Source organism: Gossypium hirsutum, chromosome A09 (genome assembly GCF_007990345.1).
Source record: "Gossypium hirsutum isolate 1008001.06 chromosome A09, Gossypium_hirsutum_v2.1, whole genome shotgun sequence".
NCBI classification, from domain to species: Eukaryota; Viridiplantae; Streptophyta; class Magnoliopsida; order Malvales; family Malvaceae; genus Gossypium; species Gossypium hirsutum.
In genome coordinates, this window is record NC_053432.1 from 61,230,043 (window position 1) to 61,253,088 (window position 23,046).

Below are 23,046 nucleotides of genomic sequence, written 5' to 3' on the forward strand. Positions count from 1 at the left end.
AAACTATAATGGTATAGAATTATAATCAATAATTTAACTATTTGGTTGAATCAAATGGAATAGAAGTGTTCTTTGGTTGAATGGAATGATATTATAATAGCTTAAGGAAAAAAATTGAAATGACCAAAATACCCTTAAATAAATTTTAAATTATTGTTATTAAATTTTAATAGGATTGTTATTAAAAATAAATTAATAAAAAAAATAATTTAATAATATTTTTAATATAATTATTTTAATATTTTTTTTTTATTTTTATATTAAATTATATTAAAATATTTTATTTTTATATTTTTAAGTTTAAGTTTTAAAAGACTAATTTAAAAATTAAAAATTTTTATTATTTAATATTACATGCAATAGCTATTCATTAGTATTACCAAAAAATAGCTATTACAAAAAAAAATAATACAAAAATAATGATCATTCTATTAAACGAGTATCACATTCAACAATACAAAAGGATGATTTAAATAAGTTCCCCAATAAAACATTATGTAATTCTTTAAATAAATTAATAAAATATAATATTTTTTACTTGACCAATGTGTTATGTAATTACATCTCTCTCCAATGTTATCATTTCAACTCTTTTCACATTCAGCTCTCTATCAACTCTCTCTAGATTCCTGGAGACAGCCAAAGGTTTGTTCTTTGTTCTTCATTGATTTTCTACTGATGATTCATAGATTTTATTTATTTCAAAAGAACATAATTTAAAATCATCATTTAGTTACATATAATTATAGGTCTGAACTCTAGATTCTGGTTAAATAATGATTGAAAATATAGCAATAATTGTTATTAGAACATTAGATTTTCAGTTAACTTTGGAACTTTAATCCAAAAGGTGTAATATTTAGGATCATTGATCGTTTTATCTATAATCCTTGCGGCGAAGTTTCATTTTCCACAATATTTGCAGTCACTTCTCACTGGAAAAATTGTAGATTAGTCCCAAATATGTAATGTTTGGGATCGAATTCGATTAGTTTTGGATTGAGTCAATATGGATTGGCTCAATTTAGGTTTCAAAATTTTTGGTTATTTTGGTTCGAATCAATTTCGGGTTTAAATCAATTTCAGTTTCGATTTATTTTGCAGTTAAATAATTATGGGATTGTTTTAGGTTTCAGTCAAAAAATTTTCGGCTTGTTTGGATTATTTTGAGTTCTGGTCACTTGGATCCATTCAGGTTGGGGTTTTACGGTAGTTGAATATGATCATATCGGTTTAGGTTGATAGGGTACATGTTCTTTTTTTTTTTATCACTTTAGAATTAAAGTCTTATGTACTTAAGCATTTGTTGTTTTCATAAACTCTAAATAAATCAATCTGATTTTTCTTTGGAGTTTAGATAATTTTGTGTTTGCAGAAAACATTGTAGAAAAAGAAATGGAGATGATAACGAATGTTTCGGAATACGAGGTCATTGCAAAGGAAAAATTGCCCAAGATGGTTTATGATTACTATGCATCGGGTGCCGAGGATCAGTGGACTCTTAAGGAGAATCGCAATGCCTTTTCGAGGATCTTGTAAGTTTCTATGTTACTCGGATTCGGGCGTGTACTGGTTGAATACAAGTATATTTAATGTTTTAAAGTCTTCTTTTGGAGGGTCTTTGGAGCATCATATGTCCGTCCATATTCGTATTCTAATATGTGCCGGAGATGAGTGTCGGATATGAGTCCTTGAAATGTTTGTTTGATAGTTTATGTTCTCATATAATGAGGCTCATCTGTTTGTATTGTGGAAAATAGGTTTCGACCTCGCATTCTAATCGATGTTAGCAAGATCAACATGATGACCACCATTTTGGGGTTCAGGATTTCGATGCCAATCATGGTTGCTCCGACTGCTATGCAGAAAATGGCTCACCCTGAAGGTATATATGCAACTGGTTTAAAAACTTCTGGTTTTCATTAACCCTGTGATAGTGTTGTTTGAACAATTAATGGCCACTATGTTCTTGAATGCTTCATTTTGTTAGAAGTATTCGTTTTCGGTATATAATATAGACACGAGATATGGCCCTAAAAGAATCCTTTATATATGAAAAAACTTAGAAAAATTGAACATAGTTATATCAGGTGCATATTTGTATTGACACTCATACTCTCTAGTTTGAGTAGCATAGATGGCTACACATCAAATTGAGTGCGTCCATTGTTGGTGAATATGCTGATTGCCATTGCAATTTTGGCGATTTCTGAAACTACAACTAATCTGTAGAGGAATGATGTGTTCTAGATGCAAAAAAAGCAAATAAAGTTTAGAATTTAAGCTTCCTTTGCATGCATTGCCTATGTTACTCGAATTCAAGGTGTCAGAAATGAGTATATGTCTGACACGTATATTTTCATTTTTTCTTGTATACTTTTTCATGCACTTAAGAGTGTCCTTGGAGAGCTATATCCCTCATGCATGTTTGAGTATGTGTCAGACGTGTGTATTTCAAGAAAAATGAAAAATCGAACAATATAGCACATTGCATCATTTGATTCAATTCTTTATGAAATTTGATTGTAGGTACTTATGGTTGTTCATGGAAAAGGCATTATAATCTCTACCGTAAAGTCAAACAACGGAATTAATGTAGTAATTGCTCTTCTGAAGTAACATTCGTCGATCTCATTATTTGAGCCAGTATGTTGCATTTCACATATTCACAGTCTTCAAATGATTTTAAGACCGTATGTGTATATATACACACATATGTACATGTTATGCTTCATTTTCTTTGAAGTATTTGTATCGCATAGACGAACATGGGTATGGGATATAGTTCTCCAAGTATATGAAAAAATCCTTAAAAAGTATTCAGACGTATATCGGACACATAATCATATCCTGCACTCATCCTGCAGTTAAGAGTATTTATATATGTTTCAATGGCGAACTGTGTTCCTTTATGCAGGAGAATGTGCAACAGCTAGGGCAGCTTCAGATGCTGGAACAATCATGGTTTGCTTCTCTTCGGTTAACGGTTAATTCGGTTCGAAACCGGTCAGTTAACCGAATTTTTTCGGTTTAACCAAAAAAATTAATAAATAAAATTATAATATATAAATAGCCTACTACTCACTCAAACCCAATACAACATAAACCCAAATAACCAATCTAATATATATTAACCCAAGTACCCAACCCAACTCAATCATAAAAATTACAAATAATTTAATAAATAAAAATAAAAATCTAAAACTAAAAATAAAAATAAAAATAAAAAAATATAATTTTATACAAATAATTCGGTTAATTTAGGTAATTCGGTTAATTCGATTAATTTGGTTAATTCGGTTAATTTTATACTTATTTTAACCAAAAATTAAAAAACATATAATTTTCAGTTAATTCAGTTAACTGACCGAATTAACCGAAAAAATTTCGGTTCGGTTAATTTTTTTGAAAAAATTTTGGTTAGATTAACAGTTAAAAATTTTGAAAGGTCGGTTAATTAGGTTAATGTTATTTCAGGTCGGTTAACAAATTAAACACCCATTGTTAATGGCCTGCATATGGTATGAATCAGAAGCCTGATTTGATCTTCAAAATCGAAATTTAATGAGTTTGTGTATGTTTTTCCCCCATCAGACACTATCGACATATGCAAATTCTAGTGTGGAAGAGGTCGCTTCTACCAGATCTGGCATTCGGTTTTTCCAACTCTATGTGAGTTTTCAGATATCAACTTTGCCTTGCTTGTGATATAATTGTCTTATCTCGGAATGAAACCTTCAACCAGGCACGGGTATATGTCCAATATGGATATGTTTAATTTATTTCCAAGATTTCAATCATTACTCATATTTCAGGTACACAAAGACAGGAACCTGGTTGCTCAGCTTGTGAGAAGAGCTGAAAGGGCTGGTTTCAAGGCGATTGCCCTAACGGCAGATACTCCAAGACTCGGCCGCAGGGAAGCTGATATTAAAAATAGGTAAGCATCAAATGCTTAAAGTCAAATGTGAGTGTTGGATATGAATATGTGTCAGATACGGATATGTTAATTTCTTGTAATTTTTTTCATGCATTTAGAGGATTCTTGGAGGTTATATTCAATACCCATGTCCTAATATGTCTCGGATATGAATGGTTTAAGAAAAATGAAGAATCGAAGTAATATTGTCCCCTGTAAAGAATATGACAATTATGCTGCATGGACTCACTTGCAGATTTAATTTGCCACCATATTTGACATTGAAAAACTTTGAGGGTTTGGACCTTGGCAAAATCGATAAGGTTAGTCTATGTTACTCGGATTTGGGTGTATCCGCCAGAGATGAGTATATGCTTGACACATATCATATCTCCGTACTTATATCTGAGTATATGTAGGACACAAACACCGAACACCGATACTTATGAAAATAATCGGAAAACATAAGTTTTAGTTATCCATTTACTTTTGTCCATCTAATGGTGAGATTATCTTTGCAGACTGATGACTCCGGACTAGCTTCATATGCTGCCAACCAAATTGATCAGTCACTCAGCTGGAAAGTAAGATATTTGTGTCATATTTTGCATCTTCCGGACCGTAAAACATAGGAAATTTTCTCAAGTTTTCTTTCTTGCCAATCAAACAGGATGTGAAGTGGCTTCAAACGATCACATCATTGCCGATTCTAGTTAAGGGTGTTCTTACCGCTGAGGATAGTAAGCAAAGCTGACCTTACAGAAACTACCAAAACTCAATGCAACTTCATGTTTTTGTTTTTATTTTCTCGGGAAAATTTTACTTTAAAATGTTCAATAATGCAGCAAAGCTAGCTATAGAAGCTGGAGCTGCAGGGATCATTGTATCCAATCATGGAGCTCGCCAGCTTGATTATGTACCAGCAACTATTATGGCTTTGGAAGAGGTACATTTTTCCCTTTTGATTTCATTAATGTTTATGTTATTTGTATTCAGGTGTGAGAGTTTCGGATATGAGTATCTATCCAATATGGGTATATTTAATTTTTTTCTCTGTTTTTTTCATGTATTTGGATGATATTTGAAATGGGCCATATCCTTGTACTTTGTCCGGATAGGTGCTAACCATGGTGCTGGACATGGGTACTTTAAAATATACATATATATATTAAGATCATCTATCAAAGGCTAAAGATGTTTTGAAGTCATTAAGATCATCATTCAATGCTAATGATCATGTCTCATTGTGCATATAGTTTCGTTACGGACCTTTGACCCTTTTTTGAGTGTTTTTAACTTGTCATTTTCTGTACGAGTACTCTAGGAATGTTGAAATAACTTATGTTACTTGAATACAAGTGTGAGTATCGAATATGAGTATGTGTTTGATATAAATATGTTAATATCTTTTGAAAAAAATTCATTTAGTAAAAAGGTCGTAGAATAATCATAATCAGAAATGGGTATTCGACGCGAATACCTTTTGGAAACATAAAGAATCGATGCCACGTAGCAAATCACTATTTCTTTTTTGACTTTCCTATTTTGGTATTGATGTATTTCATGAAAAAAATTCCAAAATATACATTACTGTTGGACTTCTATGACTTTTTGATCTTACAGGTCGTTAAAGCAGCACAAGGTAAAGTTCCGGTTTTCCTCGATGGAGGAGTTCGGCGAGGAACCGATGTCTTTAAGGCATTGGCACTCGGAGCATCAGGAGTATTCGTAAGTATAGATTTTCTTAATCTGTAACACAGTACGGGTAGTGTGTAGTCAAAGTAAACATCTAATTACCGGCTTTATACATCAAAATAGTATCCATTTTTTGTTCTTTAAATGAAACCCGAACCCGATAGACCACATTGTATCAAATGTTAACCCATTAACCATTTGGCGATTTTCAGATTGGAAGGCCAGTGGTATTTGCATTGGCTGTGGATGGCGAAGCTGGTGTTCGGAAAGTGCTTCAAATGTTACATGACGAATTAGAGCTAACGATGGCATTAAGTGGTTGTCGATCGCTGAAGGAGATTACTCGAAACCACGTTGTCGCTGATTGGGACCATCCTCGGGTTTTGCCTAGGTTATAAGTTGAGAGCTCTTATAAATTTGCACATGATCACAAATGGAGTCTTATTGATTCATTAAATGATCAAAATCCCTTGAATTGTTTTAAGTTCTGAAGGTTTTGAATGATTTAGTTTATGCAATTGACAATTTGTGTGTTTCTATTTTCTCAGTGATCTTATTTGATTATGTAGTAGAAAATAGGACTTCATGTCGTTACATTATTTAAAAAATTCAGGCTAAAATTATATTACATAAAAGATTAGAAAATAAAAAATTAATGTACCAAAAAAACACATAGAAAATAAAACTTATCACAAGCATCAAAATCATGAGTCAAAAACTCATAATAAAATAAATTAAATCATGAATCATGTACTAATAATAAAATAAATAATTTAATGTTAAAAAGAATCTATGCTTACTTGTGGAAATGGAAAAAGAATCCATGTTTACTTGTGGAAATGGAATAGAAATAGAAATATTGCCGTTTTTACCAATAAAGTAAATGGAGTTTCCTTCTCCTTTTTGCATAAGATAGCTTGAAATACAGCAACATTTTCCTTATTTCATAAGATAGCTTAAAATACACCAATCACCATAACAAAAAGGACAGTATTCTCCCACAAGCTTCCCACAATTTTTCGTATCTTTTTGACTCACAAAATGCTCCTCACATAATATAACCATATTAATCTTATCATTCATTGATTCAAGAATAGGTTCTAGCTAATCAAACGTCATCCACAATTATCAAACCGTAGCTCCTCAATTTTAGATATTCTTTCAACTCTTTCAATATGATTGTAACTATTCTCCATTTACTCTCACCCCTCTCACCACTCTTGCTAGATCTACAATACTCAAAGGATAACGATGAATAAGCAAGATAAGTATATCGTTTTGTGGATTAAGCAACAAACAATCTGAAAAATCTCAATACCTAGAATAACCAACCAAAAGTTGTATGCATTTGGCGAACTTCAATTTTTCGCTTGGCATTGTGATAGCTGCTATTAAACATGTTAAATAAGAGTCGATTGTTAGGGCCCTCAAGATTTATGAGAATAAACGATGGATGTGCATTAGAGATGGTCTTTATTTTCACTTTTCCATTTGATGGAATAAGGTTTTATAGTTCGTGGCAACAAATGTGACGCTCTATAACTAATTGATTTTCAAATCAAAGATGAATTGTTACATAGGTTGCAAAACTCCAATTTCTCCCGGTCCCAATTTCTAGTCACTATATTACATAATTAACTTAAAAAATTATAAACAATTAGTAAAATATTTTCCAGATTGACAAGCATAGTAAATATTTATATTCCAATCCTGAAAGCTTAATTCATCTTGTCCAATTACTCTCTTCAAGGCCTAATGTATTAAACATTAAACCTACCCTTATCCAATTCTCATTTTAAAGGCCTAATGTAAATATTAAACCTACTTTTATGCAAGTCCTCCCATCCAATTCCTCCTTTGAAGGCCAAAGTAAATATTAAACCTACCGTTATCCAAGTCCTTTGTTCCCACAAACAAAGCCTAAGCTTAAAGTAAACCTTAAACCAATCATTGTCCAATTCCTTTGTCATGACATCTTCTCATCGTCCATCATTGTGGAAAACATCCACATGCTAATTGAACTTGAACTCTTTTATTGGTTCTTGAGGATCCAAAGGGTTTATATCCAAGGTATCCTTCAAGGGTTTTTTCTCGACCCCACCTTCGAACATGTAAGTGTATTGTGTCACAGGCCGAGACTTTAATTCCAATCATGTGCAACCTTAGACTCGACTCTTTCATTGGTAAGGCTAAGTTCAACCTTTAATCCTTACATACAGAAGCTAAGCACACCACTGAACCCAGACAAGCACACAAAGAGCATAAAATAGTTTGGGAGGATGTGGAAGTGTATTTACTTAAATAACCTAAATTGGCTACAAATGAGGGATTGTTGCCTTCTATATGGGCAAGCCCCTTTGATTCAATGGTTAAAAGTACAACTAATGCCCCTTTGATCTAGAGCTTCCAGAATCTTTTACTTGATTCTAGAAGGGTTTGATCTTCTAACTTTTAGAATCTTTCAGGACGTTTTGGTAATCCCTTGACTCATTCTTATCATATGTGCACCTTTCCAAACTTGTTATAGCATTTGGGGCGACTTTACTCATAGGTGAACCATGACATCTTACACTATATAGTTGTTCATGTTTCTTGGAGTAACGCACTTGGTAATGGTGGCAATGTACCAAGACCTCGAAACTTAAGCTTGTTGGTATTGATCTCAATTAGGGAACCTGGTTGCAAGTTTGGAGGGACTTCCATATGGCAGAACACGTAGCCGAACTTAATTTTTAGTGCCATAATTCGAGTTGTGGGTAAGGAAAATCAAGAAATTAAGAGAATAGAAAAGAAAGAGAAATAGTTGGATTGAATTAACAACCTTCCTTTAGGCCATTGCGTAAAAATTTATGGTACTAGACATGATATCTCTTAATGAGAAATCTATTAAGGAAAATTATCTTGTTGAAAAATTTAAAATCGGTAATCTAGTGTCAAAAGGAGTGCTCACTCTTTTGCCCACCAAATTTATATGGAAATAATTTTCACATTTAAGTTATTGGAAATTTATTGAACTGTTTATTTGAGCTATATTGAGTATATGGCTGACATCTATCTCATTATGAAATATCATATATCTTAGGAAATATTATATTGGTGATTGTATTGATTTGAAATTACCCAAGATAATCCCTTCGATCATGATTATGCTGGATGTCTCATTATGGAATATCATATATCTTAGGGAATATTATATTGGTGATTGTATTGATTCGAAATTACCTAAGATAATCCCTTCGCTCATGATTATGTTGGATGAGCTGCCAAGAGTTCATATATGTGTTATTATTATAATGTATTATTCTTATATTATTGTTGTTTTAGTGGAATTGATATAGATTTTCATATGTGAGCAAGTCTCGATATTAAGTCTATATATTCGAGAAACTTGTATAAATAATTGTACTGAAAGTTAGGTACTTAATTTATTTTTGTGAGAATATTATTGTAAAAAGTGATATTTCAATATTAAAACCTTGTGTTTTGGTTTTACTTGCTAAATTCACAGAGGGTTAATTTAGTGGTAAGAGTATCGAGTTTTCAAAGTACAAGGGTGAGGAAAATTATTATGAGGTGTAATTGAGTAGGTTCATTTTGTGTAATTGTTGAAGAAAGTGAATATTTTTCATTGAGTGAGGCTCTGCATGTTGGAAAATTTTGGTTCGAAAATAGTTTTCTTGCATACCAAAAAATTAAAATTTTGAAAATGGAGCCAGTTTGTGATATTTATAGAAATAAACTTTATCTGAAATCGTACATGTGTTTTTGGCTAGACGTATCCTTATCGTTCCTGACTTTCAACCGAACGACCTTCTCCGTTATTCTCGTACCACGAATTACTTCGAGTGTTGGCTCGAACGAATTCGAATCTAACACGGAACCAAAAATTATTTACTTTGTAACACCCCAAAATTCTTATTTTTGTTTCTGTTAAAATGTGACACAACTGTGTGTTTGCTTCGGTGGTTAAGTGTTCTGGGTGTATGTAGTTTAAGCCTTATCTTGAGTGAATTTTTGTCTTTTTCTGAATAAAGCCTTAACCTTGCTCAAAGGGTTTAAGTTTAATTGTCTGTAGGTATATAACAGAATGGGTTTGCTGGTCTAGTGGTTAAGATGTGTGTTGGTGTGTTGAAAGTCTGGAGTTTGAATCCCTGTTTGAGCATAGGTGTTATTTTTGCGCGGGGATGGACAAGAATTTTAGCTGAGTGGGGATTCTAGAGTGGTTGTAGGCTAGTGGGATTAAGGGGAGTAAATTTAGGGATTGGGAAGATAGTTAAGGGATTTAGTGTACCATGAGATAGTTAAGGGATTTAGTGTACCATTAGTTTTATTTATGTTTTTTTCAAAAGAATTCGGTTTGTTTTCCCCAATTTTTGACGTATCTTTCCTCTCATTCCCCTTTTACCGAATTTTAACTTTCCCATATCCTTTTCTTTCGATTTCTTCCTCTAATTCCTTTTCTTTCGGTCCAATGTTTGCTGCGTTCAGTTGGTAAGTTGGTAGGTAAGAGGGTTATACCTCGTTTGAAGAGAGAAAGTTTTTCTTTTATTCGTTTAAGAAGTTTTTAACTCTTCGTTAATGTCAATTTTTTTTAATTTGGCAGCAGCGAATCATGGAAGTCGTGACCCTTCTCTTATGGATTCGTAGTTAGAGATTGCCCTAAATTTAGAAGTAAGTGATGAGTGGTCGATATATCTTGTTTGATTTCATAGTTCGGTTAAATATCATTTTAAGGGATTTATTCGAGGTTTGATTAGTCAATTATAAGTCCTAAAGATCTCGGGATTGCAATATTAGTGAAAACAAACCAGGTGTGTACTCGAATCGCAAGAAAACATATTTTCGGTAAAAGCTGAAAACCTTTCTGTCAACGCCACATAACCTTGTGGTAGGCCGTATGCGACGAGATGGGTGTGTGACAGACGAAGGCCAAGCTGCGTGCTAGGCATGGCCGTATGATGGCCAGGTAGGCCGTATGCGACACATGGGCTCTACCGAATTGGGCCATGTGGGCCACACGAGCATGTGGTCCCACATGAGTAGTCTACACGGGCCAAGCCCAATCTGGGTGTGTGGGCCCACATGGGCAAACCATATGGGCGTGTTGGCCCATTTAGCTAAAATGCCTTTTAGGGTTGCACGGGTCACTCAAGTCGACTTTGAACCTATAGTAGGGTCGATAAGCGCTACTTAGACCCTAAATTGTGTGATCTGAATATACCATATATATACTGAGCTTGTTAGATCTATGCATGTTTACTGATCTGTATGTATGACTGATGACTGAATGTTAGCATGTACGCATGTATTCTGTATATCTACATTGAGCATGACTAGTTGCATCTGCATTGGGGTAGGATGATTGATATTTGGAGGAAGTGTACTGAAAGGCTTTCATGCATATTGTTTGGCAGTTCAGCTACAATATTACTGATATGTGTCGCATTTGGTACAACTTGGTGTGTAGGGTTAGGTGGGAGTTTTAAACCCCACATGATGTGTAAGAATGGTCGGAGATGGTGTGTAGAGGCTGTTGGGTAGGATACTGATTTCTGTTACTGTATGTATACTAATAGGCTAAGGCCCTAATTTATATCTAGATTGTATCTGAATGGGCTAAGGCTTAAACTAAATCTGAGTCTGAAAAGGGCTTAGGCTCAGACCGCATTTGACTGATAACTATTGTTTGATTGTATGCATGTTTTCTGTGGGGTGTATGCATGTTTTCTGTAGGGATTACACACTGAGTTTACGTAAAATCACCCCTTTTGTTTTATCTGTATAGGTAATCCCCAGACTTAGATGGATCGGTGTGACGGAGGACTTGATGGTGACCACATAATTATTGAACCGTTTTAATTACAGTTATGGTATTCATTTTCTATTTATTTTTCGGGATATTTTTTATGTAAATTGGGACTTTTTAGACTCTTTGCTTATGATTTGGATTTTAACTGTTTTCATGAACTTTTGAACTGCAACGAAAACTCAATTTTATTAAACACAATTTTTTCCTAAACGCGAACAATTTTATTAAAATATCACGATTTCAAAAGCTTCCACTACAGAATATGTATTTAAACGGATCAAACTAACAAGATAAATAGTTTTGAAATGGATGAAAGATAAATAAAGGCAAATAAACAGGAACGAACTTAACTTGATAAGTTCGCTTTCAAATTCTATTCTACGTGACTTTGCCAAATCCGGCCATAACGTCTACGCTGGATTTGAGGTGTTACATTTAGTGGTATCAGAGCCAGCTTACAAAACTTGACTGTGGACTTTGGGTTTTAAAACCTGGTTTTTAAAGAACTAATTTTCAAATGATTTGACTGAGAATGTGGTACACTGAGTCTCCAGCGCCGATCCTGTAAGTATTCTAATAAATTGTTATTATAGATAGTCTGTTTTAAAAACACTCTAGTTAGTGTATACTGAAACTGTAGTGAAACTGAAATTAATAGAGATTGTACTTGCGAAAAACAAACTCTAAATTTATAATACTACTTTACATAAAACATCTGTTAATAAATACTAAAACTATAATTGATTCATAAAATTCGTAATACAGATAAATCTGAATAGGAATGAGTGCACGAGGTATCCGTAAACGTTGTACTAGAGGCTGAGGTAAAGGCCGTAGAAGGGCTCGAGCTGAGTCCTCTTTTCTAGGCAACATGCTGAACCTAGATACTAGTGAGACACCAGTGTCACTTGCTACTGAGACTAGGTCTTAAGATCATATGGCTGGGGACGGCGCATTGTCCCAGGTTATGTTAAGGATACTGGAGAGGGTCGTTGGACCCAACACTGGATCTGGGGTCGAGGGTCAGTTACGAAATAACTCTGGTACAATAGAGTTAAAGTTTTTAGGGTGTCATTGGAGTCGCCCCTAATGTGGCTGAGTACTGGATGGAGGCTACTGAGAGGATAATAAACGATTTGGATTGTACCTCTGAGCAGAAATTGAAGGGTGCAGTCTCGTTGCTTCGTGATGAGGCTTATCAGTGGTGGCTGACTATCAAGGAAGGCACACAGCCTGATCGTCTGTCTTGGGAGTTCTTTAAGTCTGCCATCCAAGAAAAGTATGTGGAAGCTAGTTACATCGATGCTCATAGACGTGAGTTTCTGACCCTCACTTAGGGAGACCGATCAGTGGCCGAGTTTCTGAGACTGAGTCGCTATGTACGAGGTATGATGGCGTCTGAGTATGAGATATGTGTCTATTTTGAGGATAGCCTTAGATATAATTTAAGGGTACTGATAGCTCTGCAGAGGGAGCAAGAGTTGTTTGTCCTGATGGCGAATGTGAAGATCGCCAAAAAGGCCAAGTGCGCTGAGCGCCAAAATAGAGATCTTGAGAGAGGTAAGAACAAGAGGGATTTGGAACCTTCGAGTTTAGTTTAGAGGCCTAAGAAAAAAGCCAAGACTGATGGGCTGGTTAGAATTGGGCCCCTTGTTGCCCCTACTAGATTGCAGCTGTGTAGAGATTGTGGTAGATGCCATTAAGATGAATGTTGGAGGAGGATTGGGGTGTGTTTAAGGCGTGGGTCATTGGAGTACCACATTCGGGAGTGTTTGCTGAGGACCAATCAGATGCAAACTCTGGGTTCTGGTACTACACAGCCACAGTGGGTAGTTCAATAGCCACCGAGGGGCCGTAGTCAGGCTAGGGGTGGTAACGGTATGGGCCGTGAATAAAGGATACTAGGAAGAGGTGTTGGACAGACTGAGGCGAGGCAGCCTGCTCTTATTTATACTATTCATCACCGAGAGGATAGAGATACTCCAGATGTTATTTTCAGTACGTTCTTAATTTATGATGTACCTTACTTTGCTTTAATAGACTTAGGTTCCACACATTCCTATGTAGCTAGCACTGTGTTTAGAAACTTGAGGATTTTGGTTGAGAGTACTTTTAGTGAGGTGATTGTATTGAGTCCACTAGAGCAATCGGTTCGAGTTAACAAATTGTATAGAGATGTTCCGCTAGAGGTTCAAGGGTCTGTATTTCAGGCTAATTTAATAGAGCTTCTATTTGGGAAGTTCGACTTGATTCTGGGTATAGATTGGTTGGTCAAGCACCGTGTCAGTCTAGACTGTGTGACTAAGAAGGTCGTCTTGAGAACTGAGGGGGATAATGAGGTAGTCATGATTAGAGAATGTCAGAATTATTTGGCTAATGTAATATCTGCACTGGTGGCTGAGAAACTGGTTCGTTAGGGATGTGAGGCATTCTTGGCTTATATCAGTGTTTTCATTTTTAGGGACTCTATCGTGAAGGATATCCAAATTGTAAGGGATTTTTCTAACATTTTTCCTGAAGAGCTACTCGGTTTACCTTCGAATTGGGAAGTGGAATTTGAGATTGAGCTTCTTCCAGGTACAGATCTGGTGCCTATCGCTCCTTACCGTATGACACCGAATGAGCTTACAGAGCTTAAGACTCAACTGCAAGAAATTTTAGATCGTGGTTTCATCCATCTTAGTGTCTTTCCATGGGGAGCACCGGTTCTGTTTGTTAAGAAGAAGGATGTGACCATAAAGATGTGTATAGATTATCAGTAGTTGAATAAACTGACTATTAAGAACAAGTATCCACTTTCGAGGATAGATGACTTATTTGATCAGTTTCGATGGACTTCAATATTCTCTAAGATTGATCTTCATTCAGGGTATTATCAGTTGAGGGTTAAGGAGGTGGATGTGCATAAGACTGTATTTAGGACTCAGTATGGGCATTATCAGTTCCTAGTGATGCCTTTTAGGTTGACGAATGAACTGATTGTATTTGTGGATCTGATAAACCGAGTATTTTAGCACTACCTAGATCATTTCATCGTAGTTTTCATCGATGACATATTGGTTTATTCTAAGACTGAAGATGAGCAGTACAAGCACCTTAGAGTGGTTCTTCAGATTTTTAGGAAAAAACAGCTCTATGCTAAATTTAGCAAGTGCAAATTTTGGTTACGAGAGGATATTTCTAGGACACGTGGTTTCTACTAGGAGATTCGAGTTGATCCTCGTAAGATTGAGGCTGTACTAGATTGGAAACAGCCTAAAAATGTGTCTGAGATCTGCAGCTTTTTGGGTTTGACGGGTTATTATCGTCGGTTTGTTGAGGAATTTTCTTTGATTGCAGCTCCCTTGACTAAGCTTCCACGTAAGGGTGTTCCTTCCATCTAGACTGATGCACAGCAAGAGAACTTTGAGAAGCTCAAGTCTGTTCTGACCCAGGCTCCTGTTTTGATACAACCTGAATCTGTAAAGGAGTTTGTAGTATACAGTGATGCATCGCATATTGGATTAGGTTGCGTTTTGATGTAGGATGGTAAGGTTGTGGCATATGCATCTCGTCAGCTCAAGACGCATGAGGTAAACTATCTGACGCATGATTTAGAATTGGCTATCGTAGTCTTTGCCTTAAAATTTTAGAGGCACTATTTGTATGGTGAGAAGTGCATTATCTACAATGATCACAAAAGCCTTGAGTACTTCCTGACCCAAAGGGAGTTGAATCTTAGGCAGCATAGATGGATTGAGTTACTTAAGGACTATGACTGTATTATTGAGTATCATCTTGGCAAAGTCAATGTGGTGGTCGATGCGTTGAGCCATAGGGCGATGACTGATTTGAGAGCGATGTTCGCTCGACTTAGTTTGTTTGACGATGGAATTTTGTTGGCTGAGTTGTAGGTTAAACCGACTTGGATAGAACAGATTCGAGGTAAGCAGTGAAAGGATGAATCGTTGGGTCTTCGGTTCCATCAGGTTGAGAGTGGCAGCATTATGGAATTTAAGCTGAATAATGATGGGGTACTCTATTTCCATGGTCGGATTTGTGTACTGAATGATTCTAATCTAAGGCAGTCTAATCTGAGAGAGGCGTATAATAGCCCTTATGCTATGCATCCTAGTACGAATAAGATGTAACAAGATCTGTGAGAACTGTACTGGTAGCCGGGTTTGAAGCATAAGGTTACTTATTTTGTGGCACAATGTTTGACATACCAGCAGGTTAAGGCTGATCATTTGCTACCTTCGGGTTTGCTACAATCGTTTAAGATCCCACTATAGAAGTGGGAGCGAGTAACGATGGACTTTGTTAGTGGGTTGCTCTTAACACCCACTAAAAAGGATTCTGTCCAGGTCATCGTGGATCGATTAACCAAGTCTGCACACTTCATTCCAGTTAGGACCAATTATTCTCTTCAGAAGTTGGCGAAGCTCTACATTTGTGAGATAGTAAGACTGCATGGGGTACTGGTCTCAAATATTTCTGATAGGGATCCTTGCTTCATGTCTCGATTTTGGAAAAAAATACATTAGGCTTTGGGTTCGAGATTGGACTTCAGTACTATGTTTCGTCTTTAGACCGATGGTTAATCTGAGAGGTTGATTCAGATATTGGAAGATATGTTGAGAAGTAGTGTTATCAATTTTCGAGGCAGTTGGGAGGATTATCTGCCGTTAGTCGAGTTTGCTTATAATAACAGCTTCCAGTCGAGTATTCAAATGGCACCTTACGAGGCTCTGTATGGTCATAAGTGTCGTACTCCTTTGTGTTGGACTAAGTTGGGTGAACGACGAGTTTTGGGTCCTGAGTTGGTTTCTGATATTGAGGATAAGGTTCGACTGATTTGGGATCATTTGAAGGCTACTTCTGATAGATAGAAACTTATACTAATCTAAAGAGACGTAAGATTGAGTATTTGTGGGGGACTTCGTGTTTCTTAAAGTCTCGCTGTGGAAGAAGGTTCTAAAGTTCGGTTGTAAGGGCAAGTTGAGCTCTAGATTTATTGGGCCTTACGAAATTCTGAAGCGAGTGGGACCGGTCACTTATTAGTTGGAGTTACCTCTAGAGCTAGACCGTATTCATGACGTATTACACGTCTGGATGTTGAGGTGTTACCGCTCAGATCCTACTCATATTGTCCCTGTTGAGGGGATTGAGGTTAGATCGGATTTGACCTTCGAAGATGAGCCAGTTCAGATTATAGATCGTGATGTAAAGATTCTTCGGAAGAAGTCTATCCCTTTAGTGAAGGTGCTGTGGCGGAATCATAGCACTGAGGAGGCCACATAGGAGCCTGAGAATGCAATGCGTCAGCAGTATCCTCAATTGTTCTGATAAAGTAAATTTTAAGGACGAATTTCTTTTCGGGGATAGAGTTGTAACGCCCCAAAATTCTTATTTTTGTTTCTATTAAAATGTGACACAACTGTGTGTCTGCTTCAGTAGTTAAGTGTTTTGGGTGTGTGTGGGAGGTCCCAAGTTCAAGTCTTATATTAGGTGAATTTTTGTTTTTTTATGAATAAAGCCTTAACCTTACTCAAAGGGTTTAAGTTTAATTGTCTGTAGGTATATAACAGAATGGGCCTTCTGGTCTGGTGGTTAAGATGTGTATTGGTATGTTGGAGGTTTGGAGTTCAAATCTCTGCTTGAGTATAGGTGTTATTTTTGCGCGGTGATGGACAAGAATTTCGGCTGAGTGGGGATTCTGGAGTAGTTGTAGGTTAGTGGGATTAGGGGGAGTAAATTTAAAGATTGGGGAGACAGTTAAGGGATTTAGTGTATCATTAGTTTTATTTATGTTTTTTTCAAAAGAATTTGGTTTGCTTTCCTAATTTTTGACGTATCTTTCCTTCCATTCCCCTTTTGCCGAATTTTGACTTTCCCACATCCTTTTCTTTCGATTTATCGGTCCAACGTTGGCTGCATTCTGTTGGTAAGTTGGTAGGTAAGAGGGTTATACCTCGTTTGAAAGGGGAAAGTTTTTTTTTTGTTCGTTTAAGAAGTTTTTAACATTAATGTCAATTTTTTTTTAATTTGGCAACAATGAATCATGGAAGTCGTGACCCTTCTCTTACGGATTCGTAGTTAGAAAGTGCCCGGAATTTGAAGGCAAGTGATGAGTGGCCAATATATCTCGTTTGGTTTTGTAGTTCGGTTAAATATCGTTTTAAGGGATTTATTCGAGGTTTGATTGGTCAATTATAGGTTCTAGAGATCTCAGGATTGCAATATCAGTGAAAATGAACCAGGTGTGTACCAGAATCGCAAGAAAACGCATTTTTGGCAAAAGTCGAAAACTTTTCTATCGATGCCACACGACAGTGTGGTAGGCTATAGGGTAGGCCATGTGCGACGACATTGGCGCGTGATCGACGAAGGCCAGGCCGTGTGTGACACACGGGCTCAACCGAATTGGGCATTGTGGAAATTTGGGTTAAGTCGTGTGGGCCCACACGGGCAAACCACATGGACGTGTGGGCCCATTTAGCTAAAATGTTTCCTAGGGTTGCACGGGTCGCCTAAGTCGGATGTGAACCTACTGTAGGGTTGATAAGCACTACTTAAACCCTAAATTGTGTTATCTGAATATACCATGTATATACTGAGCTTGTTAGATCTATGCATGTTCGCTGATCTGTATGTATGACTAATAACTGAATGTTAGCATGTACACATATATTCTGTATATCTGCATTTACCATGACTAGTTGCATCTGCATTGGGATGGGATGATTGATATTTGGAGGAAGTGTACCAAAAGGATTTCATGCCTATTGTCTAGTAGCTCAGCTGCAATATTACTGATATGTGCTGCATTCGGTACGACTTGGTGTGTAGGATTGGGTGGGTGTTTTAAACCCCACATAGTGTGTAGGGATGGTTGAAGATGGTGTATAGAGGCTAGTGGGTAGGATACTGATTTCTGTTACTATATGCATACTGATAGGCTAAGGCCCTAATTTATATCTGGACTATATCTGAATGGGCTAAGGCCTAAACTGAATCTGAGTCTGAAAAGGGCTTATGCAAAGCCCCTAACCCGAATCCATCACCGGAATAGAGTTACGGAGCATTACCAGAGTTACCGATTCATTTATCAGATATTTCATTAATCCGATATCTTTTCTTTTCCACGTTCAAGTCTCGTATTCAAGTCATCCGGATCTTTATAAAGAAATTTGATCGTCGTTTTCATTTATTTCATGTTATAATACATTCAACTAATGCTCTAAACAAAATTATCATTTTACCCCTAAAATTTTAATTAATGACGATTTCATCGTTAGGTTAAAATAAAATAAAATTATTGCAATTTAATCCTTATTTCCAACAGTTATTCTCACAAAAATTGATAACAACCTATGAATTCTATAAAATGTCAGAATTTTCCATAATTTCAACACTTTTCAATTTAATCCTTAAAACATGTTTTTCCCTGATCTTGAGCTAAATTAATAATTTCATTCAATTTTGTAATTTAAATAATAAAATAATCCATTTCATGCAATTTGGTCATTTCTGACATTTTTACAAAATTGCCCATAAAGTTTTACTTTTATTCAATTTAGTCCTTGAGCCTAAAATATGCAAATTAGCTATGCTAGCTGAATATTCATACATATTTTCCTCGTCCTCCTCTCCATTCCACATCCTTGATTTATATAACATGCAACAAGTAACATTATCAATAATTTCACTATTTACTTATGTATATTCAAAATTGTCCATTTGCGTCATAGTCACTAAATTATTTATATCTTAAGCTACAGAATCGAAATTAAGATCCGCTAATTTTCCCTGAAACTATACTTAATTATCTTATTACCATAAAATTTTCAGAATTTTTGGTTTAGCCAATAAGTACATTTTATTCTTTAAAATTGCCCCTGTTCTGCTGTCTGAAAATTCCGACCCTTCTTCACTAAGAATTAATTATCTTATCGTACAAGATTCGGATGATGTTCCTGCTTATTTCTATTGAAAATAGACTCTTTAAGGATTTTAAACATATAAATTTAATCCCTTAATTATTTTTCTCCATTTTTTTATGATTTTCTAAAGTCAGAACAGGGGAACCCGAAATCATTCTGACATTGTCTCACAAAACTTATTATATCTCATGATTTACAATTTCATTGCTTACACCGTTTCTTCTATAAGAAACTAGACTCAATAAGCTTTAAGTTCATATTTTATTTATCCTCTAATTAGATTTCTACAATTTTTGGATATTCTTCAAAGTTAGACTATTGCTGCTGTCCAAAACTGTTTTAATGCAAAATGTTGATTTTCATTTTGCCCCAAATTTCACAGTTCATACAATTCAGTCCTTACTTAATTAACCCCTCAATTAAACTAATTTTCTCAATTAATACATTTCCTAGACATTATAAGTTATTTCATAACTATTGAAATTCAGAATTTCCACATAAAACTCTAACTTCAAACTCTTTTACAATTTCGGTCCCAAACATTCACTTTCTATTCAATTCTTTCAATAAAATCAGCATATAAACAATTTAAAGCTCTAATTCTATGTCAAATCATCATATACTTCCAGCACATATTCATAGAAACTTTCAATTTCTTTCATAGAATCAAGAACTAATGAATTCAACAAATGGACCTAGTTGTAAAAGTCACAAAAAACACAAAAATTTCAAGAAATAATCAAGAATTGAACTTACTTGCAGTAAAAATATGAAAAACCAGCTTAAGGGAACTCTTCCATGGTGTTTTTGCTGATGAGAATGCAGAAAAATAAAGAGAAATCTAGATAATTCCACTTTAGCCCTAGCTTTATTAAGTAAATTTTGCAATTTTCCAATTTTGCCCTTATTTTCTTGGTGATTTCATGCTCTTGCCGTCCAGCCCAAATAGACCTTGGGTCTATTTGCCTTTTAAACCCTCTTTCTTTTATCATTTAAGCTATTTAATCATTTCCCACAATTTTACATTTGATGCAATTTAGTCCTTTTTGTTCAATTAGCTATCAGTACTTTAAAATTTCTTGACAAAACTTTAATACTAACTTATTAACACTCCATAAATATTTATAAAAATATTTATGGCTTGATTTAAAATTCCCGAGGTCTCGATACCTCGTTTTCAATTCTAATTATTTTAATATATATTTGTACATTTCACTATTTCAAAAATTTTCCTAACTTCACATTTAACTTATACTCACTAAATTAATAATATTTCCTACTCATTTGTCGAATTTAGTGATCTCGAATCACTGTTCCGACACCACTGAAAATTAGGCTGTTACAGCTTAGGCCCAGACTGAACTTGTCTGATAACTGTTGTTTGATTGTATGCATGTTTTCTGAGGAGATTACACACTGAGTTTACGTGAACTCACCCCTTCTGTTTTATTTGTACAGGTAATCCCTAGAATTAGATGGATCGGTGCGGCGAAGGACTTGACGGTGACCACACGATTATTGAACCGTTTTAATTACAATTATGATATTCATTTTCAATTTATTTTCTGGGTATTTTTTATGTAAATTGGGACTTTTTAGCCTCTTTGCTTATGATTTGGATTTTAACTGTTTTCATGAACTTTTGAACTACAACGAAAACTCAGTTTTATTAAACACAACGTTTTTCCTAAACGCGAATGATTTTATTAAAATAACACGATTTGAAAAGCTTCTGCTATAGAATATGTATTTAAACGAATCAAACTAACAAGATAAATAGTTTTGAAATGGATGAAAGAGAAATAAAGGTTAATAAATGGGAACGAACTTAACTTTATAAGTTCGATTTCAAATCCCATTCCATTTGACATCGCCAAATTCGGCTATAACGTCGAGGCCGGGTTTAGGGTGTTACATACTTTACTTTCAATGGGAAATCAAATCTCTCTTCAATAGAAACCAATAGAATTGTTATTTCAGAAAATATAATTTATACTTAGAAAATAAATTCTCACTATTTTCGGGTGGCAAACACATATTTACAAAGATACTATCCCTTTGTGATATAATGAAATCATGGTTAGTTCCTCATGATTAATTTTTTACCATCAGTCTATGTACTTTGTAAAAAATAGGGATTCAGTCATTATACTTTAATTTGATCAATTTTAGTTTTTATACTTTTCAAATCGGTCAATTTTAGTTTTTGTACTTTTTTAATTTTAAAATTTTAGTCTTGACCTAAACAATAGCAGTTAAAATCATTTGGTTAAATTTAATTACTAGTCCTGGCGTACAATTGTAAATTTAGTCCACAATCTTCAATTGGATTACTTTAAGTCCCTATACTTTTCGAATTTTAAAATTTAAATCTTGATGCAAATGACAATCATTAATTTATCAACTGGGTTTTTATTAAGTAATTATGTGGAAATAGTAACCAATATGGCATTTCACTCATATCAAATTTTGACGACAACAACATAACTTAATGAATTTAACAATTATCATTTGATGAAAACTAAAATTTTAAATTTAAAAAAATGCTTAAGAATAAAAATGGCGAAATATAAACATTGAATTCAACTTGTGCAAAATACAAGTAATTTAACCTTAACCTAACCTTACAAAAGAATCAATTTCAAGCACATTGATTGATTTGAATCAATCAAAATTTTGGACTAAAAAGATTATTAAAAAAATTGAGGGAAAAAAACAGTTGATAATCTTTAAAGTAGTGTCCAAAATCAAACAAAACATTTTTTTAATATTTTAAATCAATGGTATAATTTCAATTTTAATCCCTAAAATATGTTCAGAATCTATATACCTTTATATTGACATGTGGTGCAGAGCCGACATGCTTTCTTTTCTTTTTTACATTTTTATAAAAATAGTTAATTTTTAATTTTGGTCATTCTAAATTGCTTAAATTTGATATTTAATATTTGTACTTTAATTTCTAACGATTCCTATATTTTTTTATAATATTATTAACTAGTACAAATAGTAAATATCGTTAAGTTTTCAATTAAAATATTACATGATTATATATAATTTGAAAGTGAATTTTTAAATTCAAAAAGTAGAGGGATTAAATTCTTGAAAACAAAAAGTAAGAGACTAAATTCCAAATGTAGGAAATTTAGAGGTTTACAATCATGATTGTTTGAATCAGATTGGTCGATTGGATCGGGAACCGATCAAAGCATTGATCCGAAGATAGGCATCAGACAGATTGATCCGTGAACCAAAATGGACCGATTGAACCAAGCAAAAAAATAGATTGAATTAGTTTTTGTTTTTATGATTTTTCAATAATTTCTTTAATCTAACCATATAAATTAAAGGCCTGACGAATTTGATCACCAGCCAAATTCTAAAAATTTTGCTTAAAGTATACTTTAATCGTCAAAATTTTTACTCTAAAATTTAATGCAAATAAAATAATCAACTCAACCCATGATGCAAGCGAGAGGGAGGCGAGCCAATAAGATAATCAAAGCATGGGCTAATTTGAAAACTCACATGGATCATATCTATAGCATAATTTTATCTTCATAATCTTTAAATATTTTACTTTAGAATTTAATACAAACAAACAATCAACGCATAATGCGAGTAAGATTAAACAGAGAGACAAACCAATAAGATAATGAAAGCATGGGCTACTAATTTGGAAACTCACATGAATGATA

The 23,046-nt window shown here is 34.6% G+C and overlaps 1 protein-coding gene across 2 annotated transcripts; it reads left to right on the forward strand.

The window, feature by feature from the left end:
* Positions 1–517: 517 nt before the first annotated feature.
* Positions 518–6,149, forward strand: LOC107889037 (peroxisomal (S)-2-hydroxy-acid oxidase). 2 transcript variants are annotated; one of them, XM_016813332.2, is made up of 12 exons: positions 518–645; positions 1,358–1,535; positions 1,761–1,885; positions 2,918–2,964; positions 3,595–3,672; positions 3,816–3,940; positions 4,176–4,242; positions 4,441–4,503; positions 4,590–4,659; positions 4,765–4,865; positions 5,543–5,647; positions 5,827–6,149. In XM_016813332.2, exons 1-12 carry the CDS (start codon positions 546–548, stop codon positions 6,010–6,012), a joined length of 1,245 nt encoding a protein of 414 aa, XP_016668821.1. In that variant the 5' UTR covers positions 518–545; the 3' UTR covers positions 6,013–6,149. The 2 variants fall into 2 exon arrangements, with proteins under 2 accessions (XP_016668821.1, XP_016668822.1); XM_016813333.2 differs by having other exon boundaries at positions 526–645; positions 1,376–1,535.
* Positions 6,150–23,046: the final 16,897 nt, after the last annotated feature.